The sequence below is a fragment of the Branchiostoma floridae genome, chromosome 6 (assembly GCF_000003815.2).
Source record: "Branchiostoma floridae strain S238N-H82 chromosome 6, Bfl_VNyyK, whole genome shotgun sequence".
Lineage (NCBI taxonomy): Eukaryota > Metazoa > Chordata > Leptocardii > Amphioxiformes > Branchiostomatidae > Branchiostoma > Branchiostoma floridae.
This window is the reverse complement of record NC_049984.1, coordinates 14,429,851-14,450,883: the sequence shown is the minus strand read 5'-3', so window position 1 is coordinate 14,450,883 and position 21,033 is coordinate 14,429,851. Positions and strand designations below refer to the sequence as shown.

The 21,033-nt window shown below is 42.2% G+C and overlaps 1 protein-coding gene across 1 annotated transcript; it reads left to right on the top strand.

Annotated features, from left to right (window-relative positions):
• The first annotated feature begins 1,003 nt into the window (after nucleotides 1–1,003).
• On the top strand, nucleotides 1,004–12,740 carry LOC118418118 (ribonuclease P protein subunit p29-like). The gene is made up of 8 exons (XM_035823949.1): nucleotides 1,004–1,178; nucleotides 1,699–1,760; nucleotides 2,293–2,511; nucleotides 2,844–2,887; nucleotides 3,515–3,589; nucleotides 3,977–4,038; nucleotides 5,580–5,681; nucleotides 10,346–12,740. Exons 1-8 carry the CDS (start codon nucleotides 1,157–1,159, stop codon nucleotides 10,489–10,491), a joined length of 732 nt encoding a protein of 243 aa, XP_035679842.1. The 5' UTR covers nucleotides 1,004–1,156; the 3' UTR covers nucleotides 10,492–12,740.
• The last annotated feature ends 8,293 nt before the right edge of the window (nucleotides 12,741–21,033 follow it).

The window sequence follows — 21,033 nt, the reverse complement described above, 5'->3', positions numbered from 1 at the left end:
CTCATACACTATGATGCTACTAGATGCTACTTTGCTGATGCCCATCACACTGATTTGCTAGATGTGAAGATATGTCCAGAAAACAGTCTTTGGGACACCAATCTAAACTAGAGCAAATAATGAGTTTTTTGCCCAAATGTTAGACAATTGTACTTTTGTAGTGTCATTGCAACTTTAGTTTCGTCCACTGAATTGGAGCAAACATCCATGTCGTTCGCAGAGATTCCGATAGGAATGCTCTTCTTAACAGCAATGTTCATCAAACCGTATGAATGGTGGGTTAGCTAGTCAGTAAGATGAACTTCTATAAGTCAAATCCCCACATTCTCTTGAGGACAAAACTATGGCTGTAACATTTATTGTCCTTTCGTTTCTTCTGTCCCGTTGTCCTGTGGTTCCTCTGGTTTCTTGACGATTCTTGCGTCCTCCGGAATCAGGTTTGGAATGCCATTAATAATTGGATAGGCCACACCAAGCTCATCTGACACAAGTTCATTCTTCTCTGGATCATACCTGCAGATGAAACCCAATATTATTAGGATGAAGTTAAAATTCGTTTCAAGTATATTTTGGCATCCCACAGAACAATATTGACATCTCAAACCGGAATTGAAGATGCAGGCTTTTTTCTTACAGAATATCTTAGTGAGTCCCCACATATATCTGAAATGTCTATGATTCTTTACTCTTAAATTTGATCTAGTAAAAGATTATTGACTTTCAATATTATGATAATTTTTACAAACAACCTTCAGTATCAAGCATCCCCAAAGTTCGACAATACTATAACACATTTGCGGGTTTTAGAAGCTTATACCTGAGTGGTTTCTTTGATAGTGGACACACTAGTATTTCAAGCATATTTGTATTAAACTGCTGAGATCTAGAAGGCCCACTGCCGTGCAAAAGTCGTCTGAAAACCACGGAGATCTGCGACGCTCCTCTCGACATGGGCGCAGCCATCTTGGATTCAGTGCATGATGGGACGGATTTCCAAGTCTCAGCCAATCACAGACTCGGGTTTCCCGGAAAACTGTCATGGCGGCGATAAGCTAAAGTTTTGATATTTCGTCTGGAAAAAAAGCCAGTGTTTAGTTTATATGAGTAGATAAAACAGTTGGGAACCGCGCAGGTCGTGGTAGAGCCCGGTCTCGGTATGGAAGAAAATCAGGAGCAAGGTAAAGTATAGGGTATGGTCTGATAAGTCATGTTTGGATTATGTTGGGGATGCATGAGGGAGGGGGGCAGTGCACGGAAATAGACCACAAGGCCAGGAGAGGTTCTGCTGCAGCTTGATTAAGTTCAGGGGAAAATCTGACAATGACAGTGACAGTAAAAGAATTTATCTTCCTTGTTTGTTTTTTCGCACTGATTTTGTACGTGTATGATGATACTACTAAACTAGGCACTAGTATTAGTAACGTTAGTATAAAATGAAGCACCTTAGTACGAAGTAGTTAATAATACCAGCACAGAAAAGAATAGGAAATAGTCTTGATTTCAAGTATATGTACCAGTAATCAAAGGTTTGGTATGATAGCTAGGTCTTTCAGTGTTACTACTACCAACTGCTGCCTCACAGTGTGCCTACTATGCTGGTGTGTTATGCCTAATACAGATATAACGTTGTACATATACAACACAATATTCAAGAAGAAGACATATGAACCAATTGTTCTTGTGCCACCCTACATCTAGATCTACTGTACCAGCCGCTCCCACAGTATGTAAGTGAGGAAAAGGAGAAGCTGGGATTACAGGTATGTGCTGTTTTGAATCACACATTTTAAGACAGGTTTACTTTGGATTACTTCCATAGTTTGCTGCAACAAAACTCCCTGGGTCTTGTACTACAAATGTAGTAGTTGTGCTTTAATTTGGTTGGCCTGAAATTTACTAACACAAATGCATGAGCATTCATGCAATCATTACCACAAAATTGCTTGGTGTGATCGTTTCAGTATTTGGCCCAGACCCAAGAGTTCCTGGGTTGGAATCGTTTGACATGCCAAAATGTTGCACACTTGAGAAAGCCATTTAGAACGTATGGCCACTTCACTCTGGTTAAAGTAAGTGCCTAACTTTGATTAGGGCCGTCCCTTGGATAGGACGATAGATGGAGGTTCCATGCTCGAGCAGACCCTCAGGTCAAGTATGTAAAACAACCCACCGCATTTATCGAACAAAAAGTGAACGGATAATTCACAATGTGGGTACATTAAACCTTACAGTCTGTGTATATGTTCAAGGAGATCATGGGCATTGACACAAACCTTTTTGTCCAAACCACAGGAGTTGAGCTGCCCTAAGGACAAGTTTGTGGAGTCCTTCTTAGACAGACACATCCAGAACTTCAAGCCGAATGAGAAGAAGGAGCTGAAGAAGTCTTACCTGCTTTTAGACCTACCCTATAGACAGAAGCCCACTGTAGGCAAGAAGAAGAACACCTCTCACAGCAGGAAGAGAAGGGAGAAGAAAGTCTATGACATCCCTCCAGAAACACAAAAGTCAGTCTTTTACTCAATGTGGGATACCTCCATTAAACCTTACAGTCTGTGTATATGTTCAAGGAGATCATGGGCATTGACACAAACCTTTTTGTCCAAACCACAGGAGTTGAAAGCTGCCCTAAGGACAAGTTTGTGGAGTCCTTCTTAGACAGACACATCCAGAACTTCAAGGCCGGAATGTATTGAGAAGAAGGAGCTGGAAGAAGTCCTTTACCTGCTTAGATTTTGGGCCATCTAGTTACTTGTTATGGTACTGCAGTGGAACTTTTTTTTAAACTTAATATACCATTCGTTACAACTGCAATGTACCTTTTAAACATTTTATTATTCGAGGAAGGGAGGAAGAAAGTCTATGACATCCCTCCAGAACACCAAAAGTCAGTCTTTTACTCAATGATTCAATCGTCAAGAAGGTTATGTTTTCAGTAGCATTTGTATGTGTGCAATGTGTGCGTGTACATGTTTAGATGACCAGCATACCGGTAACTCAATAATGCTTGGGTGGATTGTATTGATATTTAGTATGTGGATGAGACCTTGAAATGATTAGATTTTGGGCCATCTAGTTACTTGTTATGGTACTGCAGTGGAACTTTTTTTTAAACTTAATATACCATTCGTTACAACTGCAATGTACCTTTTAATCATTTTATTATTCTTGGTCACATGTCTTGTACTTATTATAAATGTTGCATTGTGGACAGGTTATGCATATTTGCCTCCATGAGAAAGGGAGTTTTATTATAAGCATCTTCATTTGTGTGTATGACTCGAGAAGGCCTGGAGAGATTTGTTGTGTTGATCGAAATGTTTGGAATGTGGATAGATCTTCACAAAATGTCAAGATTACGGCTAGCAGTTTGTTATGGTGCAGTAGAACTTTTGTTTTGTTGTACAATAGCATGTAGCATCAGATTGAAGTAATTGTTTATTTGTGTTGAAAGACTTGACTGCTTATAATTAGTAGCTACAATTGACACTTCTTTTTCTTGCTTATTTTCCAGGTATTCATTGTATGTTCCTCTCCATAACCTGTGGCTGCAGTACATAAAGGACCTTCTGCAAGTTACACCCACAAGGTAAACTGGAGACTGATTCTCCTTCCACCTACCCCTTCCCGTAATCATTGTTTTACAGTAACTGTATCAAACATTTGTATTGTCCAAACAATGTACGGACAACACAAACACAATAACAGTACAAGTTCTGTACAAGGCTTGAATTACATTACATGTACTTGGTAGAGGTGCAAAGGTGTAGCTTGGGTACCATCCGGGTAGTAGTTTGCTCCGACATTTATCATAAACTATAAACAGTTGCTTCTCTGCCATTACGCCCAGGAACTTGGACATCTCAAGTGTAATATTCAATCCAGAATTTTACATGCACACAGTTACAGTTGTGTTAATTTTAGCCATGCAGTATAACCTTGATATCTTTACTCACTGGTTGTTTCTATCTTACAGTAACTTGAACCTGATGCAGAAGAAGATGCTGAAGGCTGACCTTCATGGAGCCCTGATAACAGGTAAATGTAGGGCTGTGTACCTAAACATAACGTCAGGTGCCGGTACAGGAGATAACTTACAGGAATTCATCTTTTTCAGTGATAAAATCCATTGCTTTGTGGTAAGTCTATGTGCCTCTTTTACAAATAAGTCTATTCTTACTTAGTGTAAATTTATACAGGTATACAGTACCCAGCATATCGAGATCCAGTATTTTGGACCTGTAACAAAACGATAATTGCGCTACTATACCAGGGCACATTACCGGTACACATGCCTAGGTAAGCGCCATCCAGAACCCATACTGTAATATTTCTGTTCCGGATATCTGGGAATAGAAGAAGAAAATCCTCCCGCTCCCATATCGTGCTGTAGAGGGGATCAACTCCTCCCAGTTGGGGACAGGTTATCAGCCCTAATTTGGTTACGCAAAGCCAATTATTGGCCATCCTCAGGAAACAGTTTACCTTGATCCGGACCATATCCCTCTCAGATAGAACAGCTGGGACTGGTCTCTCTATTTCCTCTGTTACATAAGAAGGTAGAACCCTGCTGAGGTAAAGCAACAACATCAGGGCTCTAGCCAGCACCCATCCCTTTGATGGAATTATGCTGCTGGGACGGAAAAACATTTTGCCTTTTCCGTACTTTGTGCTGGCCAAAAATTGGCATGTTAAGATATTAACTGAACCAACCTGAGTCTACCAGCCAAATTTGCTCCCCAAAATAAAGGAAATAGCATTTCAGCGGGTCTAGATTTCAAAATTTTCCCAGGGAGCATGCTGCTGGACCATTCCTAGGGTCGTTGCTCGTTCGACTGAATTTCCATTCAAAATCCAGGGGACGGAAAAAAAATCAAGCTGGCTAGAACACTGCACAACATATCTTATAGACAGGAGAGACTAGATGATATTGTTGGGAACAACTCAGTTGCCTTTTCTGGGCTTAAAAAGCTTATATTAGTTGCATTGTTACCAAGAACTACTGTTTGGGACACTTTAGATGTTTGATATTCTTTTCTGACCAAAAGTCAATATGTAGTTATAGATAAATGTATTTTATGAGAGAGTGGTCTGTGGACAAAAAGATTATTTGTTAAGTCCAGTGCTCAGGCAGCAACATTTTGGGTTGCCCCACTTCCAATTCTAGTTACATCATAGCTACATTTTATCTTACTGAGAAATAAATACAAAAGCTTATGCAAAATTTCAGGTTGCGCACTGGGCAACCTGGGTTTAAGATTAAGTTGTGCCAAGAAAAATGTGGTTGCATTTGCAAGCATGCAAGTGGGTATTTTGAGCACTGACTTCAAGTTTGGTTAGTGAAATTTCCATCTGTGCCGTATCTACAGCTGAATCCATTTTGTTGTTTGTTCAAGTTCATAACAGTTATCAAATATTGATTGTTGTCCTGCTTTGACTGAGCCATGAGGTTGTTGCCCATGTGTGACATGGCTAATTCTATTCAATGTTACAGGTCTTAGTTCTCCAGAAATGTTGTTTATCAGAGCACATGTTTAAGTCACATGGTGTGTAAAACATGTGACCTGATTTTTCCCCAGTGTGTAAGTCCAGATGCCCATCCTACGTAGGACTGACGGGGATCATCCTACAGGAGGGACAGAAAGTCTTCAAAGTCATCACGAAGGAGGACAAGCTAAAGAGTAAGGCCACTTCAAACATTTACATCACAAGACTTAGTTATTGAATAGACAAATTTGAACCACACAAACGACTTTCATCCAGAGGGGATTTTGCTTACAAACTGTCTCTGTCATTGTGCACATCTGTATACAACAGAACTAGAGCTGGGTACCCATACAGAAAATTCAGGTACAGGTACGGTCCAGGTCCAGAGGATCAGGTCCAGGTTCAGGTAATTATCTGACTGATTGCCCAATCACCACAAGAAAGAAAACGACAGCAAGAAGAGTAGGGTCAAAACTGAGAGAAATTCCCAATCCAAATTTAAGAGGAGGGGTGGGGGAGGAGGAGGTTTCATGAGTACTGTTCAGGGAATGTCGGTCGGACGTGTTCTGTTATTGTACAATCATTGATGATGATATAGACAGTTTGTGAGAAAAATAGGCCCCTACTGTATGACGTTTGCGTGATTCAAACTTGTCTATAATTGTTGGATGGTTGATTTGTCAATGATTGATGGTAGTAAGTTACCATTACTTTACTGAGCACTGGTCACTTTGAATTTTGGAATCTGGAAAATATGATGAATGTAAGAGGGAAACCTCTCCAATTCTTAAAAGCCACTGAACTGCATCAAACTTATGTTTCTTGTGAAATTAGATTCATAATAGTCACAGGTACATTGAAAGCTTGGTGATGCTACTATGCCTAGAAGTGATGGTCTTTGTGTCAATGTTGCAAAACAGATGTATCTGTACCATGTGTGTACATGTAGGTAAGGGGCAGTATGCTAACAGAACAGAAACAGGAAATCCGTGGACCCCCAGAATGCCCTGAATGTTGTCTTCTAATGCTCCCGAGATGTGAACAAGGATTAAAGTGGACAGTTCCCACCCTGAACTGATAACTTCCCACTCTCTCTGATTAGTACCTAATACAGCCAGACCTGCCCCCTATCTGCTGTGTTAATTGTGACCTCCCCTCCTCTTTCTGATGTGTAATTACCTGTCTTCCGACTGTCTGCTGTGCCTGTCCGACTGCCGTGCCTGGTGTGTCTCCCTCGCTGAGAACGTTCCTTTGATATCCCACCACCTGTTGGTGAGGCAGTGTTTAACATTCCTGTATGTCAGGGGCGCACCGTGTCACCTCTACAGAGCTGGCAGGGGCTCCGGCGCTGAGAGGACTCATCTGCTAATCAGGAAACAACCTTAAATAGCTATTATACAGTAAATTCTGTTACCTTTGCAGTGGTTTTATTTTCGAATTTCTGGTAGAATTGAAAATATTTTTTTTGGTAGTATTATGACTTTGCGGATGAAACAGTTCCACAGTACATTTGTAATAAATTGGAAGTGCAAATTTTAGGTGTCATGAATTTACGGTGTAGAGGTCAATGAAGAGATAAAACCACCGCAAAAGTTTCAGCATTTACAGTACTTGTGAGATGGCACAGATTGCCTTTTCTGACCCAAATTCTGTAGCTTATAAAACACTCCACGAATTAGACACAAGGACAAGGGCTGTTTATCATTTGATCAAATAGGCCCCCTTTGACGTCTAGTATTAGATGTGATTTAGATGTGATCTACATGAACTTCAGCATTTGGTCACAGGGTGCAAGTTTATACACAGAATGAAGTGCTATAACACTGGCCACTTTCAATTTGGACAACCATTCTTCAACTGTGAGAGGACAGTGACTCCATCCTTAGATTCAATGATACTGGATATATAGAGAAGGTTTCTTAGAGCTGCTTTTGCTGAATACAGTAGTTTGAAAGCTTGCTCCCAAATAATGATGTTGTTGTTATCAAAATACCTTTCTATCACCTTTGACACTTCTGCTTCACAATGCATGTATTTGGCTTGAAAGAATTGTTCAAAATTCCGACAAAATCTCCTGAACTTGTTGAATACTTCTAGCTCTATAGCAAGAAGAAAGAAAGTGCGCGTATGTCAACAGAACACAATTTGACATGCATGCTGGTGATTGTACACACAAACATGGCTGTTCACATCTCCAAGTATGGGTGTCAAACACGGCAGTCAGTGTAGCAAAAACATATATTCACAGTGCCTCATATCTCTTCTTCACTGAGGACAGGCTGACAAGGGAACAAAAAAACACCCTGCTTGTCCCCATCAAAAGTCGTGTGAACCTTCACACCTTTAGTTTGTGGTTTATTTTAGTAACCGCCCCCGAGCCTCACCCAGGACAAGCTCACACTAAACCATCTGGGTCCAAGCGCTAATGTTGATACGTTCCCTCTGCCGCTGACAGCTTTATTCATTATCAAATTATGAATGAAGACGGCCTGACCTCTAGGAAATTAAGATGAAGGGCAGGCTGTTGACAGCAGACTCCCTGGATCTGTCTACACAAGGATAGGCCTGGGGCAGAGCTATCTCTCTTGTCCTAATTCTATAAGTTATACTAACAAGATTAAACAAGGCATAGGAAACAGCACTACATCCATCTAAATTTGTCTTCATTATGTAACATGCATTGGCATAATACCGGTAGTAAGACTTATACCGGTAGATTAAAAATACTGGAACTTAAAGAGATCTACACATGCAACAATAGTTATTTCTGAGCTGTGCACACTTCAGACATCTAGGTGTCCAATACACCATTTACAAAGCATCGATAACAATGCATTCGAAGACAACAAGGCCAAAAGTTTTCAGTATACTTTTTTTTAAATTTCGGGGTAGGCAGCTCGTCGTGGGACGAACACACTGTCACATTCATTGCCAAATTTATATAGATCATAATTACACATGCTCACGGCACAAGACGAACATGATTCAACAACAATCTTGAATTTCTGTTGGTGACCTACAACTCATGTAAAAGTGTGAAGAACCGTTGCATAATAGCCCGGATCTACGACTGAATGGGCAAAATTGAACGTACGCAGCCATTTTCCCGCCATTTTTATATCTACGCTAGCAGTGAAGTGTTACGTCATAGCGGTTGTGACGGACAGAAGTTAAATGAAAATTCTTGACAGTATACGTCCGTTTTCTCATGACATTTTGTATGCTCATGCAGGTTTATGTTTTATGCATTTACTGACAGAAAAGGAAGGAACATCAGAGGATGTATAAATGTACATAGCGGCAGTTAATTGTGCCGTGTTTCTTCCTACCGGTATTTTGTACCCCCTCCCAACCACGTGCCCGTTCGCCGTGTAATTCCGCGGCGTGTTACAATTACAATATTACGCTTTTAGCAGGACAAGAGTGGCAGAAAAGTTACACAGAAGAAGTGGCAAGGGTAACCTATAACAGCAACATGTAACTGGAGAAAATGATGCGTTGACAATTTGTCAAATCAGTATGGCTAGAGAAATCGTCGTAAACGTACCGGTATTATGATAATAGATGTTAAGCTAAATTTATAAGATTATAGAAAACAATAGTGCGCTGACTATATGCTTTTTTACATTTACACTTGTCCTAATTCTACATGTTATACTAACAAGATTAAAGAAGCACTTAGGAAACAGCGCTACCTGCATCTAAATTTGTCTTCATTGTACATGTATAAGCTATAGTTACAAGATTATAGAAAAGAACTGTGTTCTGCCCACATACTATCTTACATTTACAACTTGTCCTTACTCTTAAACATAAGTTGTAAAGATTAAACAAGGAAACTGTGCTACTACTTCTAAACTTGTCTTCATTCTATATAGTCTAAACTGACAAAATAATAGAAAAACAACAGTGCTTTCCCTACATGGTATCTCACCTCTGAACTTGTTCTAATTCTAACCCAACAACTAAACAAGATTAAAATTCTATAGGTTATAAGGAAACAGCACTCTTCCAACATGTTATCTCGTGTCTATTTTAAAACTTGTCCTGATTCTGTAAGATAAACTAACAAGATTTGAGAAACAAATGGTGTCTGACCTACAATACTACGTTTGCTTGGCCAAGGTTTAAGGACAGACAACACGGCTTTAAGTACATGATTTCTCATGTCTAAGGTTCGTTCTTCTTATTCTATAGGTTTAAGCTGAGAATATTTATCTGCTACACTCAACAACATCAGACTATATCTCACATAGAGTTCACTGTAGTGTAGGCCACTTTAAAAGACATGCCCAATGATGGAAGCTCTTCATAGAGGAACCATCCGTATCACTCACACTGTTGCCTTTCTCCATAGCTAATACAAAGCTGTTGTGACAGTCATTGTTTTCTTGTCATCTATGCAACAACCTAAACATATGTACCTGATACTACTCATAAGCCAGATGGCATAATAGGAATTTTGGAACAAATTGGACTTTATCTGGGCCTGATATTCAATTTTGTCCATGGTTTTCCAAATTTTTAGCATCTGTTTAAATTCAAAGTGACCAGTTGCCAGACAACAGAGGTTGTGGTAGACCGAGGAAATCTTGGATTGAGTGAGGTATCAAAGTGTTTGGCTTCACCAATGTGGACCTGCTGCTTGAAAACGTGTTCAGAGTAGCCAACTGCTGCCCACCCGTGTCATGGATCCCCGCAACAGAATAATCAAATACTGGTTACTGCTACCACAATGTTTTGTGTTTTTTCATAACTGTTTAGCTGTGTGTGGTAGTAACGAGATCACCATAGCTAAGATTGTTTTCCTTTCCAATCGTGTTTTTTTGGTAACGTCAATCTGTTCAAATCTCCGCAGCTGTCCCCAAGGCCAACTCAGTCTTCTCCGTGGAGTTTGAAGGGCTGCGAGCTAAGATCTATGGGAACCACTTCTGTACGAGGACTGCCCAACGTGCCAGCAAGAAGTTCAAGCTGCCCATGGTGAAGCAAACCATCGACCTATGAGGGGGAATGCACTGTTAGAGATTCAAAACCTCAAACGTGATGGGAGAGAAGACAATCCTTACTATCTATCAAGACTTTGGCCTTAGCAATAATGATGGTTGCTTATTTAGCCCAAGACTGTGTATATACCTGTATTTATGTCATACATGTACCTAGGCAGTGATAACCTTCAATACAGGCCTGTTAAAGACCAGTTGACTGTCAGACTTTCAAAACTTAGAACATGACGGGAGAGAAGACAGTCAGTACAATATGTACCATCAATGGTGGTTGCCTCTTTAGCCAAAGGATGTGCAGATACATGTATTTATAACATTCCTAGGCTGTGATATCTTTGATACAGATTTTCTGTACCTGTTTGTATTTTATGGTACCCCGTGGGATTCTACTTGTATCACACAAGTCTCCATCGATTATATTTCAAACTCACTTTGCATGCTGTGCATGTGCACCACTGTCAAAACTTCAAATATCGGATGCAGATGTTGGAATTGATGTTCTTAAAAATAATGAAGGGTGCCAAATTTTCTCAACTTCTGCATTGAAATGTGTGATTTCTCAGACCAGTATGATATAAAAGAATATAACATGGTGTGTTTCGCATCACTTTCTGGGCCCAGCCCTCCTATCGTCAGATCTGTAGTTTGGCTGCCACCTCAGGTGGTACAGAATACACAGTGTAGTATTCTCTTTGTATTAAATACAAACCTGACTTGCATGCCATGGTCACCATCAGCAGTGTGTTTTATCAAATGGGAGAATATTTGTCAGATTTGCTGATATCCAGGCATTTTAAGTAGGCCTGGAGTATGTAACAGGCTAAAGGATGTATATACAAAATGGATATATTTGACTAGTTTGATCATGTCCAGGTGCTTTGTGTATAACAGGTAGCCTTGACCAGGCTTCTTTTGCTGAGTAGAACTCTAACAGCTGTTAGAGGAGTCATGGATCTGGCACCTGGTGAAAGACTGGGGGCGAATGTGCACTTTGTTCTCGAAAGTGAGTGACCTGTATAACTGTGGAGGCCACATTGGAGAAACTGCAGGAGTTGAACTCAAAAATACTGTTTTAACAGTTAAACTCTTCTCCAAAACAATTGGGATTCACATTTGTGGGGTTTTCAGTCATGACTGTGTCATTCCATAGTACAAAGCGACCCATTTCTTTGAATGGGTGGGTCAAAGTTGCCTAGAAGTCTGTACCACCCACCACCTCCTGGTTAAGTGAAACTTGGTATCCATAATCATGTAGTCAAATTTGTCTACAGTGGCCACTCATGGTATACTACTAGACAACTCTAAATGCTTGGGTCAATGGGGAAAATGATCTAAGGCACCACCAAACAATGATTACAATGGCCAGGTAGTTTTTTTGCATACACAGTCTCTAGTACAGCTTCATTGTCAAAAACCAAGCAGAAGCCATATGTCTGCTTGGAGATTAATAGATACACTATGTTTTCTGACTATTCTGAAATTCCATTTCCAAATGCAACAAAATTTGTGTACTCAAATTAAGAACTTCCAGCAACACATTTTCGTTTATCCATGGTGTGTAATGATGTTCACCATGTTTGCATCAAGAAATGCCATCAGAATCATGTCTTGGAATCTATTGTATGTTGAAACAAGATTAAGAAACAGTTGCATTTAGTTAAACTTTGACTTTTGAATTGACCAGCATTTCTACACATCTGTACATACCTGTTTTCCTATACATATTTTTTGTACTTGCACAATATATTTGGTCATTTGCAGCTGATTTGTACTATCGAGTATAGCCGAAAACCTTTTTTAATAACGAAGATAGATGCTTGTGGAGTTGTCATCCATATAGTCAACTCAACATGGTCTAATGTTCTACAAAGGATACCTTCATTACTTTTAGATCAGATAGTTTTCATCGCCATCTAATTCACTGTTATTTACTGTTGGAGTTTTAAGCTCTGTACTATACCAGTTACTTTCATTACTTCCGAAAATAATTATCCTATATCCTACTTTCATTACTCTCATACCAGCCAGAAGTGAAGGCCCATTTTAGAAACCACCCACATGACTTTGATTTGTCATTATCTATAATACGTGAACATCCCAGGAATCCAGCTGGTGTATACCTCTTACCAAAACTTACACGCTGCAGGAATGTGTAGGTCCTGGGGGTTCTGTTAGCATTCCGCTCAGTGTTTGACACACATCTCACATTTTCCTCCGACAAATTAAACAGTTGGTCTGTAAAGTCTGAAACACCTGTGCATATTTGTCTCCCGCTGTTTGATACTATATTTAGACAGCTAGGTCATACATACAGCATTATCTATAGAGAGATGGCCTTTTCTAGACAAAATAAGGGGTTAGATATTAAATACATGTATGTATTGAATGCAGGATTATGTATTACTGCCTGCCTTTAGATACAGACCAGCTGTTTGTATCACTATTTTCCTAGTTCACTAGTTTGCGACAATATTATGGGCCGCCATGTCTGATTCAAATGTCATTACATCCGGGAAGGATGTTCCCCTCCTGAAGGAGGTTTTGTGTTGGCGGCCCTCGTTCGGTGCGGGTTTGAATCTTGAAAGCCAGGAGACTGTACTTCTCGCCTCTTGTACATGTGTTTCTACACAACTTGTAAGGTGTAAGATCAAGTCTCCAAGCAGATCATGTGGTGCCATAAGATAGTATCAAAGCTGTCCTTAGCCGGACAAAGGGAGTCAAATGGGCACCGAACCGTAATCCTCCTAGGCCGACTTCACTCCTCTGCCAGCTTTTGATACTATTTTATGGTAACGTAGGTCTGCTTGGGGATTAGTAGGATCGTGAATAAGCCCAAAGTGTTGCGCGATATTTGCACTGTTTGCCTTATCATAGCCTCTATTTCTGGCCATCTGAGCGGGCGGTTTTCAACATATCGGGGCCAGGTTCTTTGCTGGAGATATCGTTGTTGCCGCTCACAAAAGGCTTGCCATATTTGGAGTGGAGAATTGTGTCCATCCACCTGCGTTCCCATAGTGCACTGCGCCGACCCAAAGTCTCACCAGGTGGTGCCGAGTTGAACTTGTGTTTTCCTTTTGTCAGTTTTCGTGCGAGTTCTCGTCCCGTGCAGTTACCTCAAACGCCCTCTTTTATGCTTACCTCAAATACCCTTAAATATTGACTCAGTCAAAAGGTAAATGTACCAAACAGCGGTTATAGATTAGCCGTAACTACTGGGAAGTGCAGGAAATAATCAAACTTCACATCGCTCTTGCATCCCACACGTCTAGGCTGTCCGGACATATGAAGTTCTTGAAACAATTCTAAAATTAGCTTCCTCACGAAATATAGCTTCCACTTTTTCTCGCACTCTCGAAAGCAGCTCTTGAACGCTATCCTCCACCAGTCCTTCCTTCGCGGGTAACCTTTATCCGCCGGGTAACCTATGTCCGTTAACGTTGTTTTAGAGATATTTAGGGATCGTACGAACGATGGTTTCAAACTGCAATATTCTAAACATTTTTATACATGGAAATCATTCAATTTTGAAACCCTTTTCCACCGACGTGATTTCCCTAAATACCATGTTTCTGAAATTACAACGGATATAGGTTACCCAGCGATATAGGTGAACTAGCGTTACGGATCGTAGAATTTGGCAGGAAGGAGAATAATTGGTAGTCCGCAGGAACGTTAACACCCTTACCCCCTCCGGCCACGGCCCTTCAAACCGTGCCCAAACTCCCCAAGCAAATTATTATCCCGTAACCAGAGTTCTAAAATTCGACTAAAAGTTAATCAAAGACCCGAAGATGGTCGCAATGAGATGACTTCTTCCGGGGTTCAAAGTCAAACCCATCCCTACACTTTGGTAAAATTTCTGGTATCCCAACGCCGACCCCCCACCCCTACTTTTCTACCGGAGCCGATTGACTGTATCTGTAAGGGTTCCATTTGTTTCTTGGCACAGTTCTTGATAAGGTTATCTAAACCTTTCCTTGTGGGTACCGCTGCATTATTTTAACACTAGGTGGTCTCACACCCCCGACACACACACACGTACGTACACGCACCTGTGGCCCTTCCGAAAGATTCGTTCACGCGTGAGCTTCCGCTAATTTTAGTGCCGCTTACAGATCCTTGAAATTCTTCTTTTCCTTGACAACTTTGACCCAATCTTGAGACGTTTTGGGTTAGAGAAAATAGGTAGGATGTAGGCTTTCCCATTTTGATCAAAATTTGCCCAGTTCAGCAATTTAGAGATTTTGAGCTGTTGGGTCATGCAGATGGATACAGGAGCAAACTGGGGTCAAAGACGACATTTCTCTCAAAGCAGATAGCTTTCTTAGCCTGAGTACCATCCTCCGTAGTGACCGCTGGCTCAGTACTTTCGCTTTTCTTAGTAAGCCCACGTCCCGAGTCAGCGGTCACTACGAAGAATTGTATTCAGCCTAAGCTTTTCTCGGAGTTTGAGCTGAACAACCCCGTATTTTCTTTGCATGGTTATAAAAAAAGACCCCTGTCACTTTCTGCTGCAGAAAAAATTCTAACCTTGAAATTGGATAAGTTATTAAGCTAGGTCTTGTTTCAGTGCTTCTTATGCTTGGCTCCAATGGGGAGGCTCAACTCTGATGTCCAGCCTAGACCCAGGTGACTAGAGGTCAGAGAAACGGACGGACGGGAAATGATAGTCATGATGAAGTGCTGTGAAGCATCCGCCCGATGATGAGATCTCTCCTTTCCCTCCAAGATCACCGCATGACTCCGAAAACCCGCTCATACACGTGTCGGTTTAGATCGCGGACGTCGTCCGTCATGGCCCGGCCTGGACGTGGCTTTGCTTAGCGCCACTGCCCAGCGCCGACAGGGGGTGACCTAATCCCGCGGGGGTCGACCCAACTCTCCACAGGATTTCTCTTGGTCATCTCTGTGATAAGATTCTTCAGATATCTCTGTTTGATTTCAATTTCATTTACTGGCCGGAAAGTATGGATTTATTAGCGTAAGGGTGTACATTACCGCGAAAAAATGGCGGGCATGTGTCTTACATCTGAAAGTATGAGAATGCAAAAAATTGATAGATAAGGTATTGGCATGTATGCCAAATAAAGAGAACGGTTTGTACATTTTGAAAGAAAAGAGCCGTGTGATGTTTTTGGTGTTATGTCCTCCATGGTTCTTAGAATGAGCTGTTTCCCCCAATTGGTGATAAGAAAATCCCAGACTCGCTAACAAGGTAGTCGAAACAAGTGTCAAGACTGCTAACTCCATAATGGAGCGGAACAAAAGCAAAATGTGCGATGAATTTTCAATCTGCATAGCGGGCATATTTGGTCACTGGAAGTTTTGATTTATTTCCGTGGCTGTCACGAGGTCAGGCTTTGATGTTGGTGGCGACAGTTCCGGAGCATACTGAACCAGTTTGGTTCTGCGTGCTATTGTTAAAAACACGTCCAATCGACCCCGTCATGAGAGGTAAAAACTCCCCCGACAAAAGCGCCGCGCTTTACGTAGGAGGCAATTTCTCCGACTTGGGACAAAACCGATTCCTGGCGTTTCTCCATTTAAAAAAGAGTAAAGGCAAGTTCTTTAACCCCTTTAGTAAAGGCAATGACCGCCAGAGAAGAAGGTAACCGAATATATTTAAAATAAAAATCCCCAACAATCAATGAGAACCGTGATCCAAACTTGTAGGCTGTAGAACTTCGAGCTAGATAAGAAGAATCTAGTAGAAAAGCAAATACTAAACAGGAAGATGGCGCGCAATCAATGTGTACTGTCATCAGAGCACAAGGTAAGTTTGGTTTGTGTGCTCGCCGTTTGAGCTTTCTCCATACAAAATACATACTGGGCGTCCTCGCCTCCAAAGCGTCCGCGCTTTGAACAGCCACCTGTAGTCACGCGCGCGGCAAGCCTAGTAAATGTGCCGCGAGCGCTACCCGCATTCCCCTGAAATGTACAGTGCCTGCTTTTAGCCTGGTACCGAACCGTACTATAGCTCCCGAATCTCTTCTGTCCTCTCCACAAATAATATTTACGGAGAGGACAGAAGAGACTCGGGAGCTATAATATACCCGAAAGTTTGCTCGGGAGCTATAATACCTAGCTAGCCTGCTTTCGGGCATCCACTTTCAGGTGCGCGGGGGCGGAAATCCGTTTCGTGCCGCGTGCGGCCATCGCGTGTTCTCCTCCCTCCCCTGCATCCATGTCTTGGTGGTCACCTATCACAAAAGTGACGCACAGGTGGAGTCCTACTGTGCCGCGTGCGGCTCTCTGTTGCCCCTTCACCCCTGCGAGTCTTTCGGCGTTCACCTGATGCGATCACGTGCCGCCTGGCTTTGGGCGGACGGACGTACTGTGGCACGCGTTAGTCTTGTGCTTTCCTACTTCTACCTTATGTCCACCTGTGGCCACATGTCTGCATATTGTGTGTCGTGTTGATATAGATTGTCCACAATCCATCTTCAGGTGGTCAGCTTTTTTAAACGATCCCTGTTTTTTTTTTGTTTTTTTTTTGTTTTTTTTTTTTGTTGAGTCAAATAGAAAGTCGCCTTCACCTTAACCTTGGCGACATACCGTGAATCTTGACCCACCGACGCCCGAGTCACATCACATCGCACACGCCATCCCTCATTCCCGCTAACCTGGAGATGTCTGCCGTCAGTTCTCACCGGGTTGCCCGGGTCAACCTCATGCATCAAGGACTCACACAGGGAAGGTCAGCCCGGTCATCACCGACCTACACCGGACAGGCCCCGATCATCACCGACACACACCGTGCGGATCAACAACTAGAGCTTAGGCTCCAGCGAGTTTCTTGACGTCTTTTTATGCGTTTTTTCTTTCAGCTTTTCTCTTTGTTCACCAGCAAAAAATAACAAATAAAAACGCTTAACTAGACATCAAAAACTAGCGTAACCTCTGCTTGGAGAGCGAGTCAACACCATATTGACGGACTAACCTTGGGTGCACCCTACGGGGTAGCCTAGATGTCTCAATTCCATATGCTACTGTCATGACCAACTCATAAGATATCAGTCTATGTATTAAACACAGCGCTACCCAATGTCGTTAGCTTTGTCAAACGTCGTTTTCCTTAAAAACGCGGAGACATAGCCAAATGTGTATTACCAATGGGAAGAAATATCAGCTTCTACGTAACTTTTTTTCACCGCCTGGAAATAGCCTGGTATCCGCTCATATTTATCTCCCTGTTCCTATCCAGAACTCCGTGTTTTGGTCACTACCCGGCCTGGTAGCTGAATGGAAGTGGATACCAGGCTACGGGTTTTTGTTACTACCCGGACTTGTAGCTGAATGGGGATGGATACCAGGCTAACCGTTAGAGACCAGACGTCAGTTATCACACAGTCAGGGGCAGAGTGTCGGGAATCAGGAATTGTTGACGCGCTGGAATAAACCACAGTAAACCATGACCCACTCTGTAGGGTCTATCCATCCCTCGATATAAACATTACAAGAAAAGCCACGGTTCTACAGATTTGTCTTAATCTTTAAGTTCCCATCGCCTTGAAGACGTCTTGTGAGGAATCTTCCCGAGTGCCTGAGGTCGGAAGGATCAAGACTTTTGGTGACCTGCCTTGGCAGATGGAATGTTTCTGTCACAATGACGGCGGATCCGATGGCCGCTAATGTTTCCTCTTACGAAAACACCGCTCTGATGGGGACAATCATGTGTACCGGTGTCAAGGTCAAAGTGGAGAGGAAATGACCTTGACTAGACTAAATAGGCTCATAAGGACGGTGTTCTTAGCCTAAGCCCGATTTTACTCACATCCACTGTGATCGTGAACGACACATCGCATAACCCCATTGTCGTGAACCTTGCTGGATAAGCCATATTTTAAAAGAGCCATAGTTTGGAAGAGCCATATTTTCTATACATACTGATTATGCCTCTGACTATTGACTAGGTGTAAACTCTTATAAAAAAATCTGTCTTTTTTTAGTTGAATATACTGTATTTCATAATCTGACGTAGATTTTCTATATTCGTCACCAGGGTCAGCTCTTTGTAATGACATAGCTGTGCACTGCGCTACCACCAAAAATAAACCTCCTTGCACCAAATAAATCAACCAACTAGGCAACAAACATGTACATATATCGCATATGACCCTCTCACCATCACCATCAAAATTACTTTCTTTTATCTTGTTTTCTTCACAGTACTACAGCGAAACCTAACGATTGCATACAAACAAACAATACGTGTGTGTCCCCTTTCCCTCCATAACTTAATTGACCCTCTCCCCCTCTGCAATGATGAAACTAAAATGTCGGGAAGTGATCCCAACACTATCCTTGACAGTTGACACCGTGATCTATGTATAAAAGACCTGGACCGGCATCAAGAAACCCAGATGATTCTCGGTGGCGTCATTTCTTGAACTTCCCGACACGGTCCCACTAGTATTACTCCTGTTGTGTAATAAATCTCCGACAGGTTAGCGGATGCGTGACTACTGGATAAATAAATCTACACCTGTTTCCGTGTCCGTGCTAACGTATCCTCGGAGGAACATTCAATCTCTGTTTCCCAGCTGAGAAGTGTCCCAAAAGCCTTCAAGGCCAGCATACGCATGACGGTTCCATTACCATCCACTCGAAACTGCAGCCAAAATTAGACAAAGACTGGATCTCATAGTTGTCGATTTATGTAAAAAAACGAAAAGCAAAGTTTGGAGACTTTTTTCAGATCTGCTGAGGTGACAAGAGGCGTCAATGGTAAGCGCACTTCTTTTCTTTTCACGATAGCCGGATTTATTGTTATCGGGTGACTCTAGTTCACCTTTATCCGCGGGGTAACCTTTATCCGTTTTTGAGTAGGGTATTTAGGGATATCGATAGACGGTGGTTTCAAACTGCAATTTCAAACCACTGTCCGACGAAGTTGATGTCCCCAGATACCCTGTTTTAAAAGCAACGGATATAGGTTACCCCACGAATAAAGGTTAACTAGACTTACAAGGAAATTTGCTTGGTGTATTGTAAAGGATAGGATCTAACAATTCCCCATACCTTTCGGTACTTCCCTACACTTATTTGTAGCCTTATTTTGACTTCGAATTCTATTGAGCCATCTTAGAAATTCACCTCATTAGCATCAATTTGGAGTTTGGGTTGAAAACCTGGTAGTGGTAAGATTCTCGTCCAGTCACTACAACGGATGCTTTCTAAAACGTCTGAGCGTTTCTAAATTCTACTTTGTTTACGCGAATAACTATTACCCTTGCGTTATCGGCAAATGATCCATGTTTTCATCACCGGGGTTTTTCGTGTGTCAAAAGTTGGGCACTGTCAGCAGTTAGACAGAAGACAGCGAAGTTTCCGATCATCGTGTGAGGAAACTGTGATGACAGATCAGATCATCAGGAAGGCCGTTCGTTAATACTTTGGAAACATTGCGCTCTTATAGTCTGTTCACGTGTGCGGAAATTGTTGCATTTTTTGTCGACAAAAGTATTTATAGAAACCTCATGATGAAGGTCTGTATATCATAAACTTTCAGATTATATCTGGAACATGTACTACCATGCACCTAAACCCACGTGCACCCACCCACTCTCCCTCTCTGCTACTCTGCAAGCAGAGGTTGGTGTGAAAGATGGTGACCTTCTTATCTTATGGACAGTTTTCTATCTGTTAGCCCCGCCAACTTCTGCTACAAGTCGCATATTAATGGATAATCGTAGCCTAATCAAACTGGGCGCGGGAAAGCCTGACATCATGTGAAGAAGGTCACAATCTTCCCCACCAACCTCTGCTTGGAGAGTTCTAGTACTGCATTTAAGTTCGCGGGGATTTAATTTCGCGGTAGCGGGTAAAAGGACTGTTCGCGGTGGTTTTAAGTTCGCGGTAGTACTATTCACTGCAGTCTTACCATGCACTGTAGTCTCTTACTGCCATGGAACAATGTTCGCGGTGGTTTTAAGTTCGCGGTGAATTGGCAACGCGAAAACCGCGAACATTGCTGCATTTGTACTCTCTGCCCTCACGTTTTTCTCACCGTCGCGGTTATAATTGTTGGCTCCAGTCAAAATTGTTGTGACAGTAGAGTTCCCCCACGGCTAACGATCTGGCAACGGCACAGCACATGTGCGTGTGTGTGCTGGTTACTCACAAGCAACAAGGACATTCGTCAACGTCTGAATGTCTCCGTGTAGTTCCTTTCAGATGACCCCCACCCCTTAGCCTGGTATCCAGGCTACCGTGGATTGGTTTGGCTCTCTGCGGGGCAGATGAAGCTCTCTACCGCCGGGGAAATCTTTCGCACTACGGTAGGAGTTTTACGCGGTTCATCCCGAGGATGGATGGCTAATTAAACTCCAAGCGCATACAACTTCTACCGGGTACGATGACCCCGGCAGTAGAGAGCTTCATCTACCCCGAAGAGAGCCGAGTCAATCCACGGTAGACAGTGGATACCAGGGTACCAGGATACACCCCTCTTCACATCCAGGCGGGTCGCCAAGGTGCCTCTCCTACGACAGAAAAAGATTAGATTTTCCACACGGGAGACAAAATCAAATGGCGTCTGTCA